At 35.3% G+C, this 21,612-nt stretch overlaps 1 protein-coding gene across 10 annotated transcripts in view; it reads right to left on the reverse strand.

The window, feature by feature from the left end:
• LOC149573299 (Cytidine/deoxycytidylate deaminase family protein) overlaps positions 1-21,612 on the reverse strand; it is a 235,551-nt gene that overhangs the window by 81,155 nt on the left and 132,784 nt on the right. For all 10 annotated transcript variants that reach the window (XM_089814513.1, XM_089814506.1, XM_089814514.1 and 7 more), the window contains exon 7: positions 5,163-5,216. In XM_089814513.1, the coding sequence (XP_089670639.1) occupies positions 5,163-5,216 (54 nt within the window). The remainder of the gene's footprint in view (positions 1-5,162; positions 5,217-21,612) is intronic.

The raw sequence follows: 21,612 nt of genomic DNA on the forward strand, positions 1-21,612 counted from the left end.
ATCCTAGCACTGCTACATACCTTTTCACCTTCCTTTTTCATGGGCTTCAATTTGTGGCGAACTCCATCCTTTGTCAGAGAGTATGTGTTTGCATGTCCATCATGCACTGCATGTCTATCAAACTGCCATGGTCTACCCAATAATAGATGGCAAACATCCATCGAAATAACATCACAGAGAACTTCATCATGGTAACTCCCAATTTTGAATTTTACTAAACATTGTTCACTTACCAGGACCTTATGATCATCTTTTACCCAAGAAATCCGATAGGGCTGGGGATGTTTCTCCCTCTTGAGCTTCAGCTTAGAGACCATCTCTTCTGATACCAAGTTATCAGTGCTACCACCATCAATGATCACATCACAACATTTATCCTCACACTTGCATCTGGTACGGAACAAACTCCTCCGCTGTCCTGGTTCATTTTCACCGCTTAGTAGGACTCTTTCATTTACCAAGGTCTCTCCTCTTTCTGCATCCTCTTAATGTGATGATTGTGCATCCTCATCCACATGAGCAACCCTAGCTTGGCCCTCAATTCTCCTATCTATCCTTCCTTGTCGTTGAGGGCATTCAAAGGCACGATGACCTTCTTCATTGCAATGGAAACAGGTACCACGGAAGCCTCCTCTTCCTTGTCCACGTCCTCTACCTCTTCCTCTTTGATTTCCAAAGTCTTGATCATGGGAGCGGTTGAAACCCTCATTCCTCTGGTTTCTGCTAGTACCCATATCTTCATTTTTCTTTTGGGTTTCATTGCGGCCTCCAGATGATCTACCGCTTCCCCTTTCTCCTTGACCACACCCTCTTTGTCTTCCTTCAAACCTTTTATTCAGCTTCTCTTCAACTCGCAGGGCAAACTGGTATGCCTCTTCAATGCTGGTCATTCTTACCAGACTTAATTCCTCCTGGATGCTAGGTCGCAACCCACTGATATAACGAGCAACCTTCTCCTTATTTGCTTCTGCATGCTCCGCTCTAATCAAGAGTCGGTAAAACTCCTCTGTATATTCTTGGACTGATCTTCCTGCTTGCTTTAACCCATGCATCTTCTTAAACAGATCAAGCTCGTAGTCCACAGGAATGAACTGCTTCTTCAATTTGTCCACCATGCGATCCCATCTTGTGATCTTCTCCTTTCCTCTTCTAAGTCTTTCCAGTTGAACCTATTGCCACCAGATTTTGGCATGGCCTTTCAGTTTGGCCTTTGCAAACTTAACCCTATCTGGGTCCCTTATATCCTCATACTGAAAGTATTCTTCCAGTTCATTGATCCAATCGATCAACTCATCTGGTTTTAGATTTCCTGAAAATATACCCACTTCAATTGTAGGTCTTTTCCCAAACTTAGTAATGGCCCTAAAAAGCCTTTCCTCTACAGCATTCAGAACTTCCCCGTCAACTTCCTCTTCTGGTCCCATTACTTCCTCTTCATTGTCATCCTCACTATTGTCACCTACGGCAACATTTGCTCCTCTACGAAACTCCTCTTGCAATGCTTGTACCTGCCTCTGGAGGGCTCTAACCTCCTCAGGATCAATAGCTCTGGCCCTTCCGCCACGCTCTCTTCGTGGAGGCATCTTCTAACTCGAACCCACAACCAAACAGTCCTGGTGCAAACTGCCTCACAGTCGGCGCTCTGTCTACACACTCAGGAAAACCCGCTCTGATACCACTTGATGGGGACACAACCCAAGAACAGAATGGAACCAACAGAAAGAGAAAATTATATTAACTGAGAAAATAAGCTAGTACAAATAGTACAGAGAAAATAAACTTCAAAACATGCCCTAAGGGCTTACAATAGCATAAATCTGGAAAATATTTGTCCTTTTAGCACCTCCTCTCAAACTCCACTCTGAACTGCCTTTTACAATGCCAGAAATCTCCTTAAATATACCCCGGAGGGTTAAGAACTAGGAGTACATTCTAGAAAGTGCTAGTAGGCATCCACCGACGAAATAGAAGGTTCTGGAAGCTGCGTTAGAAGTCGGTGCAAATCTAGAAGAATCCAGAAACAATAACCGAACTTCCGAAAGGCATAACTTTTGAACCGTAGCTCCGATTGACGAACCGTTTACATTTTCGAAAAGCTCTCGAAGCGCTCTATAGCCCTATGGACCAGCTTCGCTCGTCCCTCATTATTTTGACCCTGATCAAGGTCATTTAATGCCCCAAACCTGACTTTGAAGCATTCTTAGGAGGTCTCCAAAACTCGAAAAACTGCAATAACTTTCAAACCGTGGGGCCTATTGACCTGATTCTTTTTCTAGAATGCTCTAAATCATGATTACATTCATCTGGCCAATTCACACCTTCTAGTTTACCGAAATGATGGCCCAAATACATGCTCCTATTTTTTTGGGATTTTCAAACGCACTGATAGTTGAACTATGAGAGTTGGAACCTTTATTTGAGCCAAATGGGTATCCAAAAATGTAAAGACATGAAACAAAAACTAAGTCTAAGTACATTTTTTTGGGTGACACAGGATTGCCCTTATACCTCTGGATGCTCCTGCATCACATATGAATATATACTATGATTATATATTAATCAATATATATTATATGCTATTAATTTTCTATTATATTTCTAATTTATTATTAAATCTTATAAATATGGGGTCATGACAATAGCTCACAAGGGATCCTATGAGCTAATAGAAAGATTAGAAAATGGGTCTGGCTAAGGAGAGTACATGACAGACATGCTTTGTTGCAATCTGCTAATTCTCTATTCCATAGTTTCCTCAATCATGGATGGTGATAGGAATTGTTTTGAGCCAATTTCTTGTGACAGGACAAAGAGTAATGCTAAGGTATGATAAATCCTAGAGGGAGGAAAGGTTGCTTGTTATTTAGAACCTTCGTGGTTCTGACCCACGGGTTACTAGGGGTTTTTGTAAGGGGTGGAATAACTGCATTGTGTCTACCTTTGGAAATTTCAGAGGACTTTATTATGCAAATTTTTGGGTTATCCACAGAAGGCATAAAGAATTTCAGAGATGGAAAGGTTTCAAAAGTGGCAATAATCAAATTCTTCAAGAAGAATGAGAAAGAAAAATTGGTTAAACTCACTTGAGGATATCATACGAATTTTATCAAACCAATTTGGGTGAACACTACAGAGGTAATTATGCGGTATTTTACTCTTGATGGCAGATTCCTTCTCTGTTTGGTTATCACTTTATTACGTTCAATGACTTTTTCCACAAACAAAAGGTTTTCTTTCTGTTCTATTTACCTCCTTTACTTGAGTTTGGCATCAGAGAACATACAATGGATTCCAAGTTTCCTATTCTTCGTAAGCATCTGATTCTCTTAATTATATTGTGAGATCTTTGTCTATCTCTATTGATCATAAAAAGCGTAATAAAAGCAATAAGAATTACCCTCCATATTAAGTGCACTGCTCAAATATGAGCGCTACTATTGAAGATAAAATGGAGGAAGACTGCTTTGCAGAGGAGAGAGAGATGAAGATTCTATCAAAATTTTCTCAAACCGTCCCTTTGAGGACAAATCTAAAACTGAGAATACCTCTAAAACTCATCTAATGGACAAGGGGAGCCATTATTTGTGATTTTGATATGGAGGCAAATATTCATCCACTACAGAAAAAAGGAAGAAGATAAAATTTGATAAGGGGGTAGAAAAGGACAACTTGGTAGGGAAGATGCAAGCTATTAAGAAAGGGAAAAAGAATGTCTCTACTGGTGAGAGAGAGTAGAGATGCAAATATAAAATGGGAGAATGGAAAAAGTCAGCATTTTGATTAATTTATATGCTCAATCAGGCTAAAGAGGGTGTTGGCCAAATTAAACTGCCCAAGTGATTTTTATAGAAATAAAACAGATTATGTGAAGTTGTGATCTCTTCAAAACAAGATGAATGCAAAGGGTGCAGTGAGGATCTTTCAAGAAAGAATGCAGAGAACAAAAAGATGCAGGCTATCCTTGAGGATGTGGCTAAGGAGGTCAGCCTAATGAGGAATGATTATGAGGGCTGCATCAAGGTGTTGACGGAAAAATGTCATGAGGTTCATCAAAATTTGGAGAAGGCTGTGAAGGTGAGCCATTCTACCACTGAGAATGGTGCAAAAGGGTTCCACTTTCTTCATGAAAAGGTTAAGAATATGAACGCATATAATATAATAGGATGGCCTAAGGTGCTGGCAGTTTGGAAAGTTTGTGGTTAAGGTAAACACGATACTTTTTCAACTGATAAGGGACCGAGTACTTGCAAACCAGATTACCATTGAGGACAGTGTGGAAGGGTTCCACATTCTTAATGAAAAAGTCAAGAATATGAGTGCAAATGATATGATAGAGACACCTAAGGTTGCTGGTAATGTACGAAAGTTTGTGGTTAAAGATAAACATGGTTCTTCTTCAGCTGATCAAGGACCAAGTGCCTGCACTTGTAGTCATTCCAGTAAACCCTTTGAAGCTCAAAAGAAAGAGCTGTAGGAGGTAGTCAATCTTCATAATCACATATATCAACAGGACTTTGAAGCTGGTAAGCTTCTTAAGGAGTTACAGTAGTGTGTTCCGTGATCTGTCTGTTTTTTGATAATGTTTTTTATTTTGGACCACTGATGGTTGCCTCCTGGTTGCCTATGCTTATATTTTAGGCAGTGTTTCTTTGTGAAGAGTTTTAGGTCCCTCTGAAACCTGTTTTAACTTTAATAAAAAACAACCCAAAAAATCTAGCCTTAATAAGAGGGAGGAAAAAAGGAATCAAGAAATATTGATCCACGTAGATGTCAATTTAAGAGCTTTGAAAAAATCAGTTAATAAGGTTAATACAACCTATTGACTAGTGTCTCTGTATAAAATGCTATCAAAGTCTGTAGTCAGAGGTTTTTGCAAGTGAATGAATACCATATATTAGCAGACATAATTTCTCAATTAATTCTCACTAAAAGCATTAAAAGCTGCAACTGCTTTCAAACACAGTGAGATTACAAAATAATAAGCAATAATGTCAAATCATATCCAATTCATGCAGCAAATGGTAGTTATTAATTTAAGGCATTGCTTGTAATATTGAAAATAAGTGAAAAACAACATAGGATCCAAGTTAGATTTTGACTACCATCACACAAAAATGAGTCAAACTAATGTTTGCTTACAAAGACCTGAAGAAAACTACTACCTGAATAATGATCTTGGCACATTCGTTGCATGGGAACATTGTTACATAAAGCCTCTGCAGGAAGAGAACCGCAAATAAAGAAATGATAAGGTCAATCTATTCTCCAAATTGGCATCTAGGTATTAAAAATTCAGTCATTTTCATTTTTTAACTGATTAGCTAAAAGATAGCACAATCCTGATATCACAACATTTTGCTGCAGATAGAATTTTACAAGTTACTGTAACTATTGCAGTTGGACCCATTTCTGGATGTTACTAACTTACAAAACTAGTCATACCTGTCTAGAATTACAAGTTAATAAAATAGAAATGTGAAACCATGACCACTGTTTTGGTTGGTTATAGATGTGCACAATGGTGGATAGAATTGCAACTCACTACCCCTCATTATCAATTTACCTTGGTTATTTATTAAATATCTTTTCATTTTCTCATTCAGGTCATGTTTAAAGACTGTTTCCATTACATCATTTAAATGGACTGATTTTCTATACACGCTTTCTGCTTATACTTCCCTGTATCCAAGAATCCTCACAAATAGTGAAGCCAAATTTCATTTCAAACGAAAAACTACTTGACAGGCATTTAATAAAACACTTCTACGGCCATAACATTCAGAAGTATTAACTGATTGTTCAGAGATGTTGTATCAAATATGTAATGTCCCCTCTCTAAAATAAGGTTAAAAATAAATAACACCAATTAAAACAAATAATAAAATATGATCATAATTTTAAAAAATATAATTAAGAATAATTAAATTATAAAATTAGATTATGCACTTGCTTTCTTTTCTAAGAGACTCAATGATGAAAAGAGGAGGTACTCCATATATGACCTGGAGTTGTATGCCATGGTCCAGGCATTAAAGAAGTGGAGGCACTATTTGTTGCCAATGAAGTTTGTAGTTTTCACTCATAATCATGCCCTTAGTTTTCTCAATGGGCAGGAGAAACTAAATAGAAAACACCTGAAGCGGGTATAGGAGTTGCAAGCTTTCACCTTTACCATCAAACACCAGAAGTGAATAGAAAACAAGGTGGTAGATGCCCTTAGCAGAAGGGTACTAGCTATTCAAGAAGTCCAGTGGCAAAGCATGCGAGTGGAATCTCTCAAAGAATTGTACAAAGATGATTCTGATTTCAAGGAAATCTACAAGGTTTGTTTTAATTTCTCTTATACTTGTCGTGTCGATTACTTTGAGTATTTATCACAAGATGGTCTTTTGCTCAAAGGAAGTCAACTATGTGTGCCAAAGTGTTCCATGAGAGAAAATTGTGAGGGAGAAACACAATGGAGGACTAGGAGGTTATTTTGGGTTAGCTAAGACTCTAGAGTAGGTGAGAAGGTTCCGCTTTTGGCCAAAGTTGCAAAGTGATGTGAGGACATTTGTAGAGGAGTGTGGAATATGCCAAGGGAAAAGGACACTTCTTCTAATGCAGGTTAATATCGACCGCTTCCTATACCTAGTAGATCTTGGGAGAGCACAAGCATGGACTTTGTCCTAGGCCTACCTAAGACTTCAAGGGGACATGATAGCATTTTTGTGGTTGTTTGTAGGTTTCGTAAAGTGGCTCAGTTTATTCCATGCAGGTCCACCTGTGATGCTTCTCACATTGCAGGTCTCTTTTTCAAGGAACTTGTTAGAATAAATGGTCTTCCAATGAACATTGTCACAGGTAGGAATTCCAAGTTTGTAGGGCACTTTTAGTGTACCTTGTGGAAAAAGTTGGGCATACAATTGTCTTTCTTACACCTCAGCCTATAATCCCCGAATGGATGGACAAATAGAGGTGTTTAACAAATCCTTAGGGAATCCATTAAGGTGTCACACAAGACAACATGGGCAGAGTTAAGATGTGATGATCGGTCAAGCAGAATTTCCTCCACCACTTCTTTTTCCCTATCAACTGCATTTGTGAGAAACTTACAAGAACAAAGTGAAATCAGGTATTAGTACACAATTTTGATGTAATAAACAACAAAAGGTACATGTAATGAGGTTACATATAAATCAATTACATGAAACATGTCTTCTAAGCCAAAGATGAAAATATTGAAGCTATCCGGAGTTCCTTTGTTCTGAACCATTGCATTTACTTTGAAAATTGTGGTGTTGCATCTTTTGACAGCCTCTTGATTCTCTTTGATAGATCACCAATTGTCATTTGAAAACTTGATGTAATCAACCTTTTCCTCTTTCCATAGTTGTTATGATTTCTCCTTTGTCAGATTTAAATATTTTGTAGTTTTCGACACTTTGAAAAACCTTCTCTGTAATATCCCCTCTTTAGTTCGACATGGCATTGATCATGGATTTGCCTATCCCAGACTCTCGTAGGCAAATGATGTGGAAAGAGAGTCAATTCTGCGGATCAGATAGTCATATCTTGCTCTTGAAGATAGTTATATTTTATCATTATGTGATATTGGGGCCCACATGTTATAATTTTAATTTGAGTTGCACTTTTTATTTTATAAAATTACTTTATTATAAAAAAGTGCATTATAATGAGAAATTATAAAGGATGTTTCTAGAAGTTCTAGCAACTTCTTAGAAAAGTGAATAGAGGGCTGGGCCTCTCATTTGGACATGCTTGGATTGGAGAACTCTTCTACTTCTTCATTGTGAAGACATTTGAGGACTTTGGATCTGCAAATTATTCGATCTTTGGGAACGAATCACTCCCTTGGATTGGCGACTTTGAGGGTGTGAAATATCACCTGAATTGTTGCATAATTGGAGTTGGTATTCAGCCATCTCATTGGAGCTTATTGAGAATTCGTTGTTAGGGTTTGTTTTTGGTTGGAATAAGGATTTCAGATTTGCCCTATCATTGGAGAAGCATTTGACAAGAGTTTGAAGACAGAATAAGTGCATTTTCAGAATTGGCAAAGCAGGGTTCGGAACCACATAATTGCTCATATCTCCTCAACCCCTTGGAGTTATTTTTTATGGTTTTACAGGGTTACTACCTAACCCTAGGCGCCCATTTTCCTTGCATTTGGGGGTCCCAAAACCCTAATATTATTTTATTTCAGCAGCCGTACAGGTATGGCCTGGTACGGCCCTGCTAGTTCGGGCAGCAGCAGCAAATTAAGGACAGTTTGGGGGTGCGGTTGGAGGTCTTCATCAACGATCTGCAGCAAAACGTGGTGTTCTTCCATAGTTCTTCAAACCAGGTTCTTGCATTCTGAAATATATGTCAATTTTTGGGTAAATTTGTTGTCATACAGTCATTGTAATAATCAGTCCAGAATTGGTAATAAAATAATTTCAGAATTTATTGCATTGTAATTGAAATATAGTTCAATGGCTTTATCTATATTGTAATTTTGTGATTATATTCTGAAAGTATCAAATCTGAAATTACCATATTCTGAATATTGTCACTATTACACGCCAAGTGTTTGACAAAATTCCTAAGTTCAGTTTGAGGATTTTTGTGGCCTTTATAGAGAGGGTCATTACATTCTCAACGATGTTTGGATGTAAACTCAGACAACTTTCCCATCAGCTTTTATAACTGATTTTTTTCTTTATTGCTTGGTGTATTTCCACATGAACTGAAGTTCTAGGGCAGTCATTGGGAAAGTGGAGATCTAATGAACATTGCTCCTTTTATCCAAAGCATATCTTCTTGACAGGATGTCTCTATTCTTTGAAGAAAACTTGACATATCTTAACTTGAAGAGTTCACTGCAACATGAGAATTTCAAACAGTGAAAATATTTTGTGATGAGATTGGATCTGTAAAAGCTCTTAGATTTTAGTTACAATGACAGATCTACGAGGTTGAAGTGTTCAAGTATGATTTCGATACTTATTGAACACTTTGGAAGGCTGGAAATGGTTTGAATCAACTTGTAATTTGGGCAAGAATGGCCAAAATCGGGCTTTTCAAGGTGTATTGCATATGGGCAAAATGTGGCTCTTTGGCTAAGAATGCAAGTAGATGTAGTTTGAAAGCATGTGGATAGGAAACTTTATGTTTAAAATTGAGAGTTTTCCCCAAAATTGGGATGTAGAAATACATTTACATGTGCTGAAAACTCCTTATTTTTTACTTTTGTAAATGTGTAATCGGGGTTTTAATGTCTGATTTCAAATTTCAGGAAATATGGAGTTCAAAGAAAAGAAAAACATATCTCTTGCTTTGACAAAAAATAAATTTCAACACTTCACCCTTGTATACAAATTTGTTTTGAAGAAATAACTCTTGCATTTACATAGAATGAAAGTTTTGAACTTATTTAATAATTTGGAACAAAAATCTAGGGCTGCATTTAAACAAATGGAAGATAGAGCAAAAGAATGTAAAAAATAAGCAAAATGATCAAGAAATGCAATCAAAACTAGAATCTTACACTTACTTGGAGAGCAAAGAGTAAAACTTGGAGCTAGAAGAAGTTGGAATGCAACTCTCTTCTCTAAAATCAGGATTTAGAGATATGTTTGCATGTGTAGATCAAATGGTTTGAAAAAATCAAACTCCACCCCTAAATTGTGGTTTCCAAGTGCAATGCATTTGTTCAATGATGAAAATGATGTTACAAATGCCTTCTCAAATGCTGATCACACTTCTTCAAATGTTTTTCTTGTTTGAAAAAGTCTCTTCAAAGGCAAATCAGGGTTTGAAAAGGCAAATGCTTGTGCATGAAATGATGTAAATGTTCACACCAATAGCTCCTCCTTCCCAACATCTAAGGAAATCTAGGTTTGCTAAACGTTTTGCAGATACAAGAGGGAGGTCCTTATTCAAATCGGGCTTTACCAATCTCTAAACATGTAATTCGTTTTTGCAAACGCATGTTTCAAATATGTACTGGCAAGTGTGTACACTCAATGTCCAAGCCAAAATTGTAATGACCCTGCTCAAATCTTATCCCAAAATACTAATAAAGGTTCAAGAAAACACTTTGCATACAAGGGTCATATGACTGATATAAAATTTCAGTTTGCTTTTATGGCTATTTCTTTCACTTAGCATCAATAAGAATGCTTGCAAGAAGACTCAGAATTGACTAAACAATGACCTAACATGAATGTGCAACTTATTTTGACAATATTCAATGCATATATGTAACTGAAACTACTTGCAATATGTAGCTACAGCAACTAGTAATTTTGACAAACACTTCGGATGCAAAATTATAACATTATTTATGCCAAAAAGAGAACCTACAGCGAATTGACATTTTGTCAAACAATTGGCATGCAAACTAATAAGCTGATCATGAATGATAAAAACATATTCAATTACAACTACATCAGACCAGCAAATTATGTCTCCTTTATTGCACATAAAATGCTAACTACAATGCTAGTATGAAATGGCCAATACTCTTGGCTTACACCCGCAAGAATAATGCTTAAATTTGTTACAACTTTCACCTACAACCTTACCTTCTAATATGCATCTAAATGATAAGAACAATGCATGTAATATCTAAAAGAACCTGATTGTAGATGGCTGTAATAATTTTCTCCAATGCTGCCTTTCTACTTTGCTTTTTCTGATCTGCTTTTTCACTTGCTTTTTTCGGATCTGCTTTTTCGCTTTGCTTTTTCGGATCTGCTTTTTCAAACTACTTTTTCGGACTACTTCCAAAAACTCAAACCCTTAGGTAGTCTGAGTATACAAATTAAGCTCGACTTGAAATGGCTGAATACCACTTCCAAAGTGCAACCCTTCAGAAGATCTTTCACTTCCTCAATTATGCGATCTACTGGGAGGTATTGTTCCCAAAGACCAATAGACTATCCGAAACCCTTGGCTTCACAATAGACCATGTGATTGTATTCACAACCTGATGTCAAGAGAAATGATAAAAACTGGATGATGAGAATGAAGCCCAGGATGCCTATTTATTCTTTTTCTCCACTTTCTCCAGAAACTTCTAGAACATCATTTTTTTTTTTTTATTAAGTGACTTTATAAGATATTTTCAAGTAACTTTATTAAATTAATTAAATATAAAGTTACCTTTTTAATATTTATTTATTTGATAACTTTATAAATAATTAACTTAATACCACTTATTTATTTAATTAAAATAATTAATTAGTCATCCTCATAAAATATTCATTATTTTGAACAACTTAATTAATTTCATTAATTAAATCAAATTACCACCAAAACAGGGACATTACAAAAATTGGGTTTGAATGGCAAATTACATATTTAAAATAAGGTGCACTGGAAAGAACATGCACTATAAACATGGACACCCAAATGGAGAGGAAAGTTTATGTTTAAATGTTAACTTGTGAAAATCGAGGTTTACAAACTCATTTACATATTTAAAATAACCTTTCCAATGAAAATCATGGCTCAAAATGCATGTTACATGTGCATGTTCGCCTTTCTATGCAAATCGTAGTTTAGATGGTGCTTTACATGTTGCATGTTTGCCTTTCTATGCAAATCGTGGTTTAGATAATGCTTTACATGTTGCATGTTTGCCTTTCTATGCAAATCACTTTTCTCCAAGACATTTGCATATTTCATTTTGCATGTAAAAGGGCAAATCGCGGTTTGCAAAACAATATGCATGCAAAAACACCCAAGCAACTCGTTTTGATGAAAAACAAGTAGTTTTGCAAGTCAAAACGTGGTTTAAGAAACTATTTACACATTGCATATTCAAAAACATGTAACATGCAACGTGTAATTGACCCTCTATACCACAATTTGCTTCTTTTTGTGAGAAAATACAAGCAAAAAGGGGGGTTCGTGGGTGCAATTAAATGTGCATGAGACTTGCATAACTTAAAGATCTAATTTAGCATGTGTTCAATTGATTCACTTAAGTGAATCTCACTTTATATGGTTCATTACATATTTACACTAACATTTTTACATGTCATGTGTAAATATGTTGAAAGAGTGAAATTTTCACTTAAGTAATTTAAATTAAGACATTAAAGTGCAACTCAACATTAAATTAGATCAAAAAGTGAACCATATAACTTAAATCACTTAAGTTATGAATTAAAAGATCAAAAAGTGCAACTATATAACTTAAAAACATAACATAAAGTGACTTTAAGTCATATATTTCAAAAAGTGCAACATAACATCAAATTACGAGGTCCAATATCTAAAATATGCAGTGGGGATTCTAAAGCCCTCTTACATATGCACTTAAACCTTAATAACTTTTGACTAACAACTCTAATTAAGCCTCAAGATATCTCGAAACGAGGGTGTAATTGAAAGCAAGAGATTGAAGGAAACAAAAAGATGAGCAATCCAAACAAACACTAAAAAACGCAAAAAGGACTTTGAAGGCCTAAAAAATCAAGTACAGGTTGCCCAACTAAAAAAACAAAAACAACTTGATGAGAACCTATAGTAAAAAGACTCTTTATAAGGATTGGGGAAGATTAATTGATCAATTTTTGCCAATCTACCAATGACTTATCTAAGAGAAACATGAAACTTAATAGGAAAAGTTTCGTAATGTTGCCTCCGTAATCTGATAACAAAATGAAGGACAACAAAACTGAAGACAAAATTAATATTTTAGTTAAACAATTAAGAAAACTATCTAAATTAGTTTCAATATTTTTAGACATCATTCAAAGTTTTTAAAAATTTAAAAATCTATTAGGTTTTGAGTTTTGTTTTTTAAAATAGATATTCTTCAAACAAATATTGAAAGATTCAACAAAACATGTCAAAAATAGTGACAAAGTTGTTATAATGATTCACAATCATTTCTAAATACTTAGGAATGATTTTGTATTCAACTAGATTCAACAGAAATTAAATAGAATGCTTTAAAAACACATACAAACGAAATCAGAAAACCTACCTAGGAATGTCATTTCTCTTCAAAGACCACTTGAAATTTGCTTGATAAGATAAGATAAGATAAATTTATCAATGTCCAACAAGACACCACCAAAAGGTTCTAAGCGATTGAACAATTATAAACAAGGAAACAACCAACAACAGGAGCACAAAACGGTGCTTGGGAAAGAGCAAGCAAGAAAGAAAAAGAAAGCTCCAAGGAAAGGACTAGAGGTCCTTCCTCAGTGGGAAGCAATCCAGGACCGAAGGGTATAGTCTGGGGTGACCACAAGCCTCAGTCCGTCAACAAGCACTTCATGCCCTGGGTAGGGTACATGGGCAAGAAATAGGTGGTGATAAGCTGATCTGAGGTCCGGCTTTAGTAAAGTGTGTTCAGAGAGTTGTGTGGCCTCCTGGAGGTAGAGCGCAAGGCAATAATAGTCAGTTTATTTGAAAAAGGTTGAAATGAATCTGCACTCTCTAAATAGGTAGTGAAACCACCCTTTAATCTTGTAGTAGATGGGGCAATGGAAAATGAAGTGGGTCTCAGTTTCCGCATCTGCTAAGGTGTACAGGCGATAAATCCAGTCCTCTCTATCAATATGATGACTTGTCGAAATCTGAAGTTGATGGGACCCAACTCTAAAGGAGCACAGAGAAATACGAGGGGAGAATTGAGACAGGAAGACTAGATGAGCAATAGTCAACGGCTCTTCTTGGGTATATATGCTCCTTGTGGGCATTATGAGATTCCAATTGTCTCTAGAGGAGGAGATCGAGCATCCATGCTTAACATGATGCACAATGAAATAGGGTGGCCCCAGGCCCCCCAAAAAGTGAACACTGATTTTTTCCTCTATCAAACATCCGATTTTGATCATATAGCACTTTAGATCTCCTGAATATGATATCATATCGTTCCTTAGTGAAATCTGATCTGTTAGCTAATCTCAAAAAACAACCATCACATGACATGTGCTTTACTTTCATATCCTTGGTTTGTCCCCCACATTTCAAATCTCCATTAAGTACATCATCTATATGGAGAATATTTGTTTGTTTTGCTCCATCCATGTGGCCTATCTGAAAGGAAGATCCCTATGCATACAAGCATTAGATTGAGTCTTCTTTACTTGTTTGTCTTCTTGTTTACAATCTGTTTCATGCTCTAGATTTTTTTCATTACAAGCAATTATTGAAGATGGCTCATATTCATAGGATATTACTTCCTCTTCATCAAAAGTTTGATTAGATGGGACACTTGGAAGGTTTTCAAATCCATGCTCATCTTCATATGTTTGATTCAGCTCCTTCTCATTAATGCATGTCTCATCTTCTGAACACATTTCCTGAGCTTCATCAACTTCAAAATCATCATTGCGCCTACTACTATGATGTTGATGGACATGATTGTATGAATAATCCTCTTCAAATAATGGATTGGAGAAGACAGAGAATTCAAACATATCTTTATCTGCTTTCTCTTCAAGCAACGAGTTCAGGAGCATACAATATTCAAGTATGCCTTCGTGAGAGCATTCATCCAGATCATCTGATGTTTCATCAACAAGCCTAAAATCTTCATTATCTCCTAAAACTTCCTCATGTTCATACATTGTATGCAATTCTATTTCATCTTCACAAATGGATTCCTGTGAATTACCATCTCCTTCATCTAGTAACCCTTGAGAATGGATTGATCCATCAACTTGCTAATCATGGTGATTTGAGAAAAAAATTGGACCATTTCTTTCAACATGTTTCTAATATTCCAGATCTAACAATTCTGAAATTTCTTCCATACTAAGAGAATTCTCTTCCTCATTTTCACATTGGTTAACATCTGTAGTCATACAAATATCATCATAATCGGATTCATTCTTAGACTGTCCACAAATTTCTTCTCCATTCAAGTCTGAAATATCATTAGACTCATATGTTACTTCAGTCCTACATTCATTCTCTTCTGCAACCAATTCATTATCCATAAGTTTGAGAAAGATAAGGAACTGATGATCATATAAGAGACCAAGTTCTCGCATTCTGTTGAGAAGATCAGATGATGGAGGTTTGTATTCTGAAGGTATTTCTTGATAGGCATTAAACATCCTCATGAAGAATTGTAACGCAAATTCCTCTTCTTGCTTTTCTAAGTTCCAAAATGCATCCAAAGGAGATATATAACTTGAACCTTCATCCAATATCTGAAAGAGAAGCTTCAAATCATGGTCATCTAGTGAAATTCCCAACTCACGAAATTTTCTTATCAACTCCTTGCGTAGAGGCATGATGTCTACAGGTACCTCCCGAAAAATATTCACCATCCTTATGAACAAATGTGTTGATGTCTTGCCTTCATATCTTTCTAGACGAAAAAAGGCATCAAGTGGGTTTATGTGTGCTTCCTCCATGGTGAAACATAGATCCGCTTCCTAATCATAGTACATATTCACCATAGTACATGATCGAATTATTTCCTTCTGAGTCTTTTCCCTCAGCAGAGCCACCAATTGAAATCCTTTTAAATAGAGTCACCACCTCTTTCGAGGGATCTATTGACTTTTGATTTTTTGGGCTCTCACTTCCAGCAAAGTACACTTCTAATCAAACCAATAGAATTACTTTCTTATTCTGGTTTGTGAAATCTAAAATTTTGGGTAACTTCACACTTGTTGCGAGCAACTCTCCCCAACAAAGTCATTAATGATCCGAGCACTCCTTTTGTTGAAGTACCAATCAAAACACAATAGAGTTGCCACCTCCAAATAGAAGAAATAAATTGTCTTCAAGAATCTGAGTTCTTCTTGCCAATAGAGTACACCTCATCGAAGATCAAATCTGCAACAAAAGCTTAAAGAAAAATACGCAATTCCTCTACAAGATCAGATCTCCCAAAAGCAATTTAGGATTTATAAAATAATTACAAGAGATCAAAATCTTCAAGGAAATTAAAATGCACTTTATCAAATGTAAAAAAAACTTATTAAGATTTAAATATATCGAAATATTTTAACAAATCAAATAAACTTCAACTTTTACAGGTCTGAAATCATAAACTCTTAGGGTTTTATTTTTCAACTGATCCCAAGTAGAGTCATCAATTTGTTGGTTTCCAAAACCGCAAATTGGAAATCCAAGAGCCTGCCACTTCTCTGACAGGATTTTGCAATCAGTTATGGCCAACGAACAAGAATCACCTTGATTCCCCTACACTTCAAGCTCTGCTACACCTAGGCAGATAGACCTTCTCTTCAAACCTGATCACTTGGTTCAAAGCTTTTCTAAAGCAAATTTAAGCTTGGGAGTTCTTTGGTTGGCAAGGTCCTAGAACTCGATTAAAATGAAACTGAAAGTTGAGTATTTAAGAATAGTTGGATGTTTTGTATAATGTCTATCAATAATGAAATTAATGCTTGTAGGAAGGAAGTTATAAATTTTATGACTTCAAATATAGATCCAACAGACCAGTGCTTTAACTTATTCGAGCAACAGAGTCAACTTCAGTGAAGATTTTCAAGTACAAGTTTATAATGTTCTATGCACTTATACTGCCAACAATTAAATAATCAAGATGCAATAGATCGAATATATATGTAATCTTAAATTAGTCCATATTGAACTTTAACTCATTTGATCAAGAGACAAACTGGACACAAATACGAAAACAATTTGGTATTTCACAATATCTGTGATGATCAAGTTCAAGATGCTAAATGATCGTGTCCACTTAATTGATATTTAAATTGTACATAAAATTCAAAAAATAATTATAAAGGATGAATCATCTACAGTTTTAATCTCCATGCCTTTTAAAAATAAACAAAGGACCTTTTATTTTATTATTAAAATAAGATATATGAATTTATATTACAAGCCATAGTTAAGCCCTTAATCCTCCGTACAAATAAATATAAAATGCTTCTTCTTGAGAATGTGTTTTTCGAATATGAATTGTTTGGAATAAGAGAATTTCTTATTTATATCTCTTCTTCCCTTAAGGACGTGGCTTTTCAAAATGAAACAATGCTTCCCTTTTAACATATCCAAATCACACCTTTTAAATTAATCTCCTTAATCCCATATTTACGCTTCCAATGATTTTGAATAAACAATCGCTTTGATAATTCTTCTTTATAGAAGTAGCAAACAGAAATTCCAAACTTTATATAATATTATTGTCGTGTCTTCTGCGAAGATAACCCAAGGAATATTTATTCTGCAATGTTATTGTATGACTCCTCCAAAGATTCGAATGATTTTTCTTGCCCTTTCCTACTTGATGCCGTATCCTTTCATTAACCAGAGTGAACCCTTCTCAAGTCGTTGAGGCCATTCATCTGACCATTCATTATTCTCTTTTCATCAATCGAAACTCCATGCAGGCGGCTTTCTTCATAACAAAAATGTATGCACACAGTGAGATACATCATTTTGAAGACCGCACCTATGCAGAGAAGGTAGCTTGTGGCTCCTACATTTAGAATCCCTCCAGTGACATGGCTCGAGTTTATCTCCTTACTGATTATTTATCATTGTATTTTTTCAAGATTAACATCACATATTCTTCTGCAGGTTCATCGATATGAAATATGTATTGGACTTTAGAGATTTGTTGCATCCATTCAAACTCTCTCCTCAATGTCCCTGCAGATAATAAGACAACATTGTCCATCCATCTCTTCATTTGCTAGGTGCAATCAAAATATATGCTTGATTAAGCTTCTATATATGATCCGTGTGTAGATCATTTTTGTCTTCAGCGGCTTCTAATTCAAATCAATAAGGTGTGAAAACTGAATCATTTGTGCGCTCCATACCTGCACATGCTCACTTATCATATACCTTCTTTGACATTGCCTTTGCCGTTGGTGTATGCGTGAGCGTGATATTTATGAAAAGTAGTTTTGAAATGGGGATCTTTCTGAATGGAGATCTGCAGTAAATGGCTTCAGTAGCTTTCTCATCATAAACACTTGAAACAGATTGATCCAGCAGCTTTTTATCTTCTATATGGATTGGTCAAGCATTTCTTTTGTAACGGAACCCACCATGCCTCAGAAAGAATTGGTCCTTCAAGTACTAGATTTCTGTGATAACATAATTCTTTTATATCTCTTTTACTGCTTACTGCTAATATGCATCAATCGAAAACATTCCTTTTGCATAATGGTTTGAAAATTCCTCATGATATGTATGACATCAGGTAACTCTGTATAGTGGTGAAGCAGTGCCTAGTTAATATAGATGTATAGTTTATTGATTTCTTAAATCTTTTGGTATTTCATTATATCAATCAACCAATCCTCTCTCAAAAAATTCAGTAATGGACATCTCCAGTTTAAGGGCCAGATGCTTTCGATCAGCAACAGCATGGTCTTTTAAAATTGTTATAATTCCAGAATGAACACATGATAGCCAGGCTGCATCAAAAAGAGAAAAATCTTTATCTTTATTACAGAATCGGCATGCCCTCATGGAGTAACTCCTTGTTTGTCAAGATGACCACTAGAGGATATGCATGTCATAAAATCCACGAGGTCCATAACTATGTCAGCATCAGCCTTTTGTTTAAAATGTATAATTGAACTACAGGATGAGAATATAGGACAAGTTAGATGAGGCAAATGCCGAGTTAAAAGATATGGTGACCTCTTTTCGATTGGTTTATGTGAATTTTAAGGTGTATGAAGTTGTGACTCGGAGATAAAGGAAAATTCATATCAAAAGGTCATAAAAATGCAAAATATAACACTAGTTTTTAGCATAACAAAATAGAGAGGATGCTCAAAATGGGAATCCTAATTTTGCAAAAATTCAGGCACGATCACTATGTACTATATATTTTTTGAGTCCCTTATAATTTTGTTTTAGAAGGAAGTTTTTTAATTAAAAGGGCAATAATTGAAGCTCCTATATATTTAATGAAAACACCTTTTTTTCAACATCTTATTGTCAAGATTTTAAAATTAAATCTTCAAAATTGAGCATTCAAAAATAAAGCCCCATGGCTTGTAAATTTTTGAAGATGAAAAACATATTGCATTCATTATGGATTTAGGATCAAAAAGCCTCACATTCAATTGAGGTATTCTACATCAATGGATGCAATTGTATTTACTAATTCAACTAGAAGAAATTATTATTTGCAACCAAATCACTACTTTGTGAAAATATTGAATTAGAGCCTACATTGATGATTTATATATTTCATTCTATTGTGATTTCAATATCATTTTAATAGGGTTGTTTCATTTTCCAACCACTATCATGAATCACAAGCCTCAACCACTTACCCTTTGAATTGTTAACACATCTTAGATGGGTTCTTTCAACAGTGCCTTTCTCTTGACTAAACCTAATGGAAACAACTATAGTTGAACAGATTGCCAAAAACTAAACTCCCAAAGGCCAAAAATAACAACTTGGCAAAAACTAAGCAAAACACTCGGCAATTTAAAATTTGCTTAAATTTAATTAGAAATCCTTTTTTTGGCAAAATTCAATGAGGAGATGCATCCAATGAGTCAATAAATGAATGCATAAAAGTAACAAGCTGAGTTTATATATATTTAATTGATTTAAATGCAAATTGGGTGCAAAACGGCATCCTCAAGTGGAATGTTAATGGTTAGTAGTATGATAGTTTGAAGAAAAATTAAAATAGCAAATTATTTTCGCAAAACTAAAAGTGAATACAACATCAAAGCATTTTACATCTTCCTCTTCTCAGCTCTAATAAAAACTAGGGGAGAGATAGAAGTAGAGGGTTGTCTAGTCCTAGAAGTTCAATATGGCTACGCCTCCTTATTTGATATGACGAGATGTAGCTTGATCACCATCCTGAATGCAAATTTCGCTAGCACTAGCAATGACTCATCATCCTCAACCTCCTCATCCTACTCAATGTCATCTTATGTTAATCCAAATCCACCCTCCTACTCCATAGTTGGCCTCTTCAAATCATTTCTTGGAAACAAAGAAGCTCCTCTTGCATTATCCAATCACTATATGAACCTATATCATCCAGATCAGTTGGACCACCTAATGCTTCCTCTACCTTCCTTGTGTGCATGTAATGTCCCCTTTTTCTCAGACATTAAAAACTAATAGGCCAATCCAATATATGACCTTTGAGGACATAATACAGAATTATTAAGTCAATAATTAAAGGGAGTGAACAGGAAATGAGTGGCATGAGGGACAAAGACAAGAATACAGAAGCTGAATTGTCACAGGTTGGGTCTTTAAAAGGCGAAAAAGAAGCTCATTTCTATATGCTTGGTTTATGATTCAGATTTCAATTTCTCTCTTGAGAGAGTTATTTGGAAAGCTTCAGCTTTCATCCAACTTGAGGACATACAACCTCATGCCGGTAGACAGTAGACACAAACCCATTGTCAATGGAGACGTCACACGTGGTGGCTCACATGTGTTTACAGGTTCTTTTCTTAGTATTCCAATCTGACTGTAAAACTGTGTTTAAGATTGGATTTTACAATGCTAGTTTTTGTATTGCTGATGTATAATGCAATAACATATCCTAAGGTATTTTATGAGAATCTATTGGTTTATATTGTTGGTTTATTTTGCATCTTCATCCGTTTATGTTCTGAAATTATATTCTGAGGAAAGTATTGGGAAAATATCCTTTTGGGATACTACAATGGTATCAGAGCAGGGTTTTCCTGCCAGCTTGTGAAATGTTGTTTAGATACAAAAAGATATATCAAAGACAAATTTTACAAGAGTGAAATTGTTGAAAACAAAGACGGTGCATATCAGATGCCTCGTAGAATTTTTTAGTTTTAAGTGAAAACTGATATATCACAAGTTATATCTATTCGTTTCAAAGTGATTGAATTTCAAATCAATATATTTGGAGGGCGTCATAATAAGCCTGCTGAAATGAGTATAATGAAGTTGCATGGATTATGGAGAGACAAACAATAAATGTCATAGAAGTTTCATTTCTGCTGTGAATTTCGTTATTCTGGAGAATAAATTATTTTTTCAGAACCTTGTAAATCGCCATAAAAGTCTATTTTTGTGGAGAAGTATTACAAAACTATATTGGCAGAGTTCTATTGTTTTTCATCATTATCTGAGGAAGGTTAGTTTGTGGTGGAAAAAGGTTTAAACCTTGCATGCTAAGACAAATTTATCATTTGAAGATTAGAGGCCAAATGATTTTAATGGACTTCTAAAAAGAAAACTTTATCAATGGGGAAAGTAATTTGTAGCGGCGCCCATAGTTGGAGATTAAAAATACTAATATTTTGAATAGGTGAATAGTATTTGAAAATTGTGGACCTTTCAAGGCAATTGGTAATAATAACAATCAAGAGGCATATGGTGATTCTTTTAAGCCCTTGATAGAAACAACATTAAAATGTATCGAGCTGTCGTGACATATGTTTAAGCAAGTTTCTTCATCTAGTAAAGACAAAAGTTTCTTCGTGTTGAGGACACTGGTATCAGAAACATAATTTCTTTCAAATGCCATTAAGGTTGAGTTTTGTTGTTTCTAAACATATTCTAATCGCTCTACATATGGATGTCGACTAAAGCCATGCTGTATTAAATTGCAAGGTGTTGTGGTTTTTTGTATAGGAATGTGACATTGATATTAATCATCCAAACAACATCAAT

Source organism: Cupressus sempervirens, chromosome 2, assembly GCF_028749045.1.
Source record: "Cupressus sempervirens isolate cs-2001-9-10 chromosome 2, ASM2874904v1, whole genome shotgun sequence".
NCBI classification, from domain to species: domain Eukaryota; kingdom Viridiplantae; phylum Streptophyta; class Pinopsida; order Cupressales; family Cupressaceae; genus Cupressus; species Cupressus sempervirens.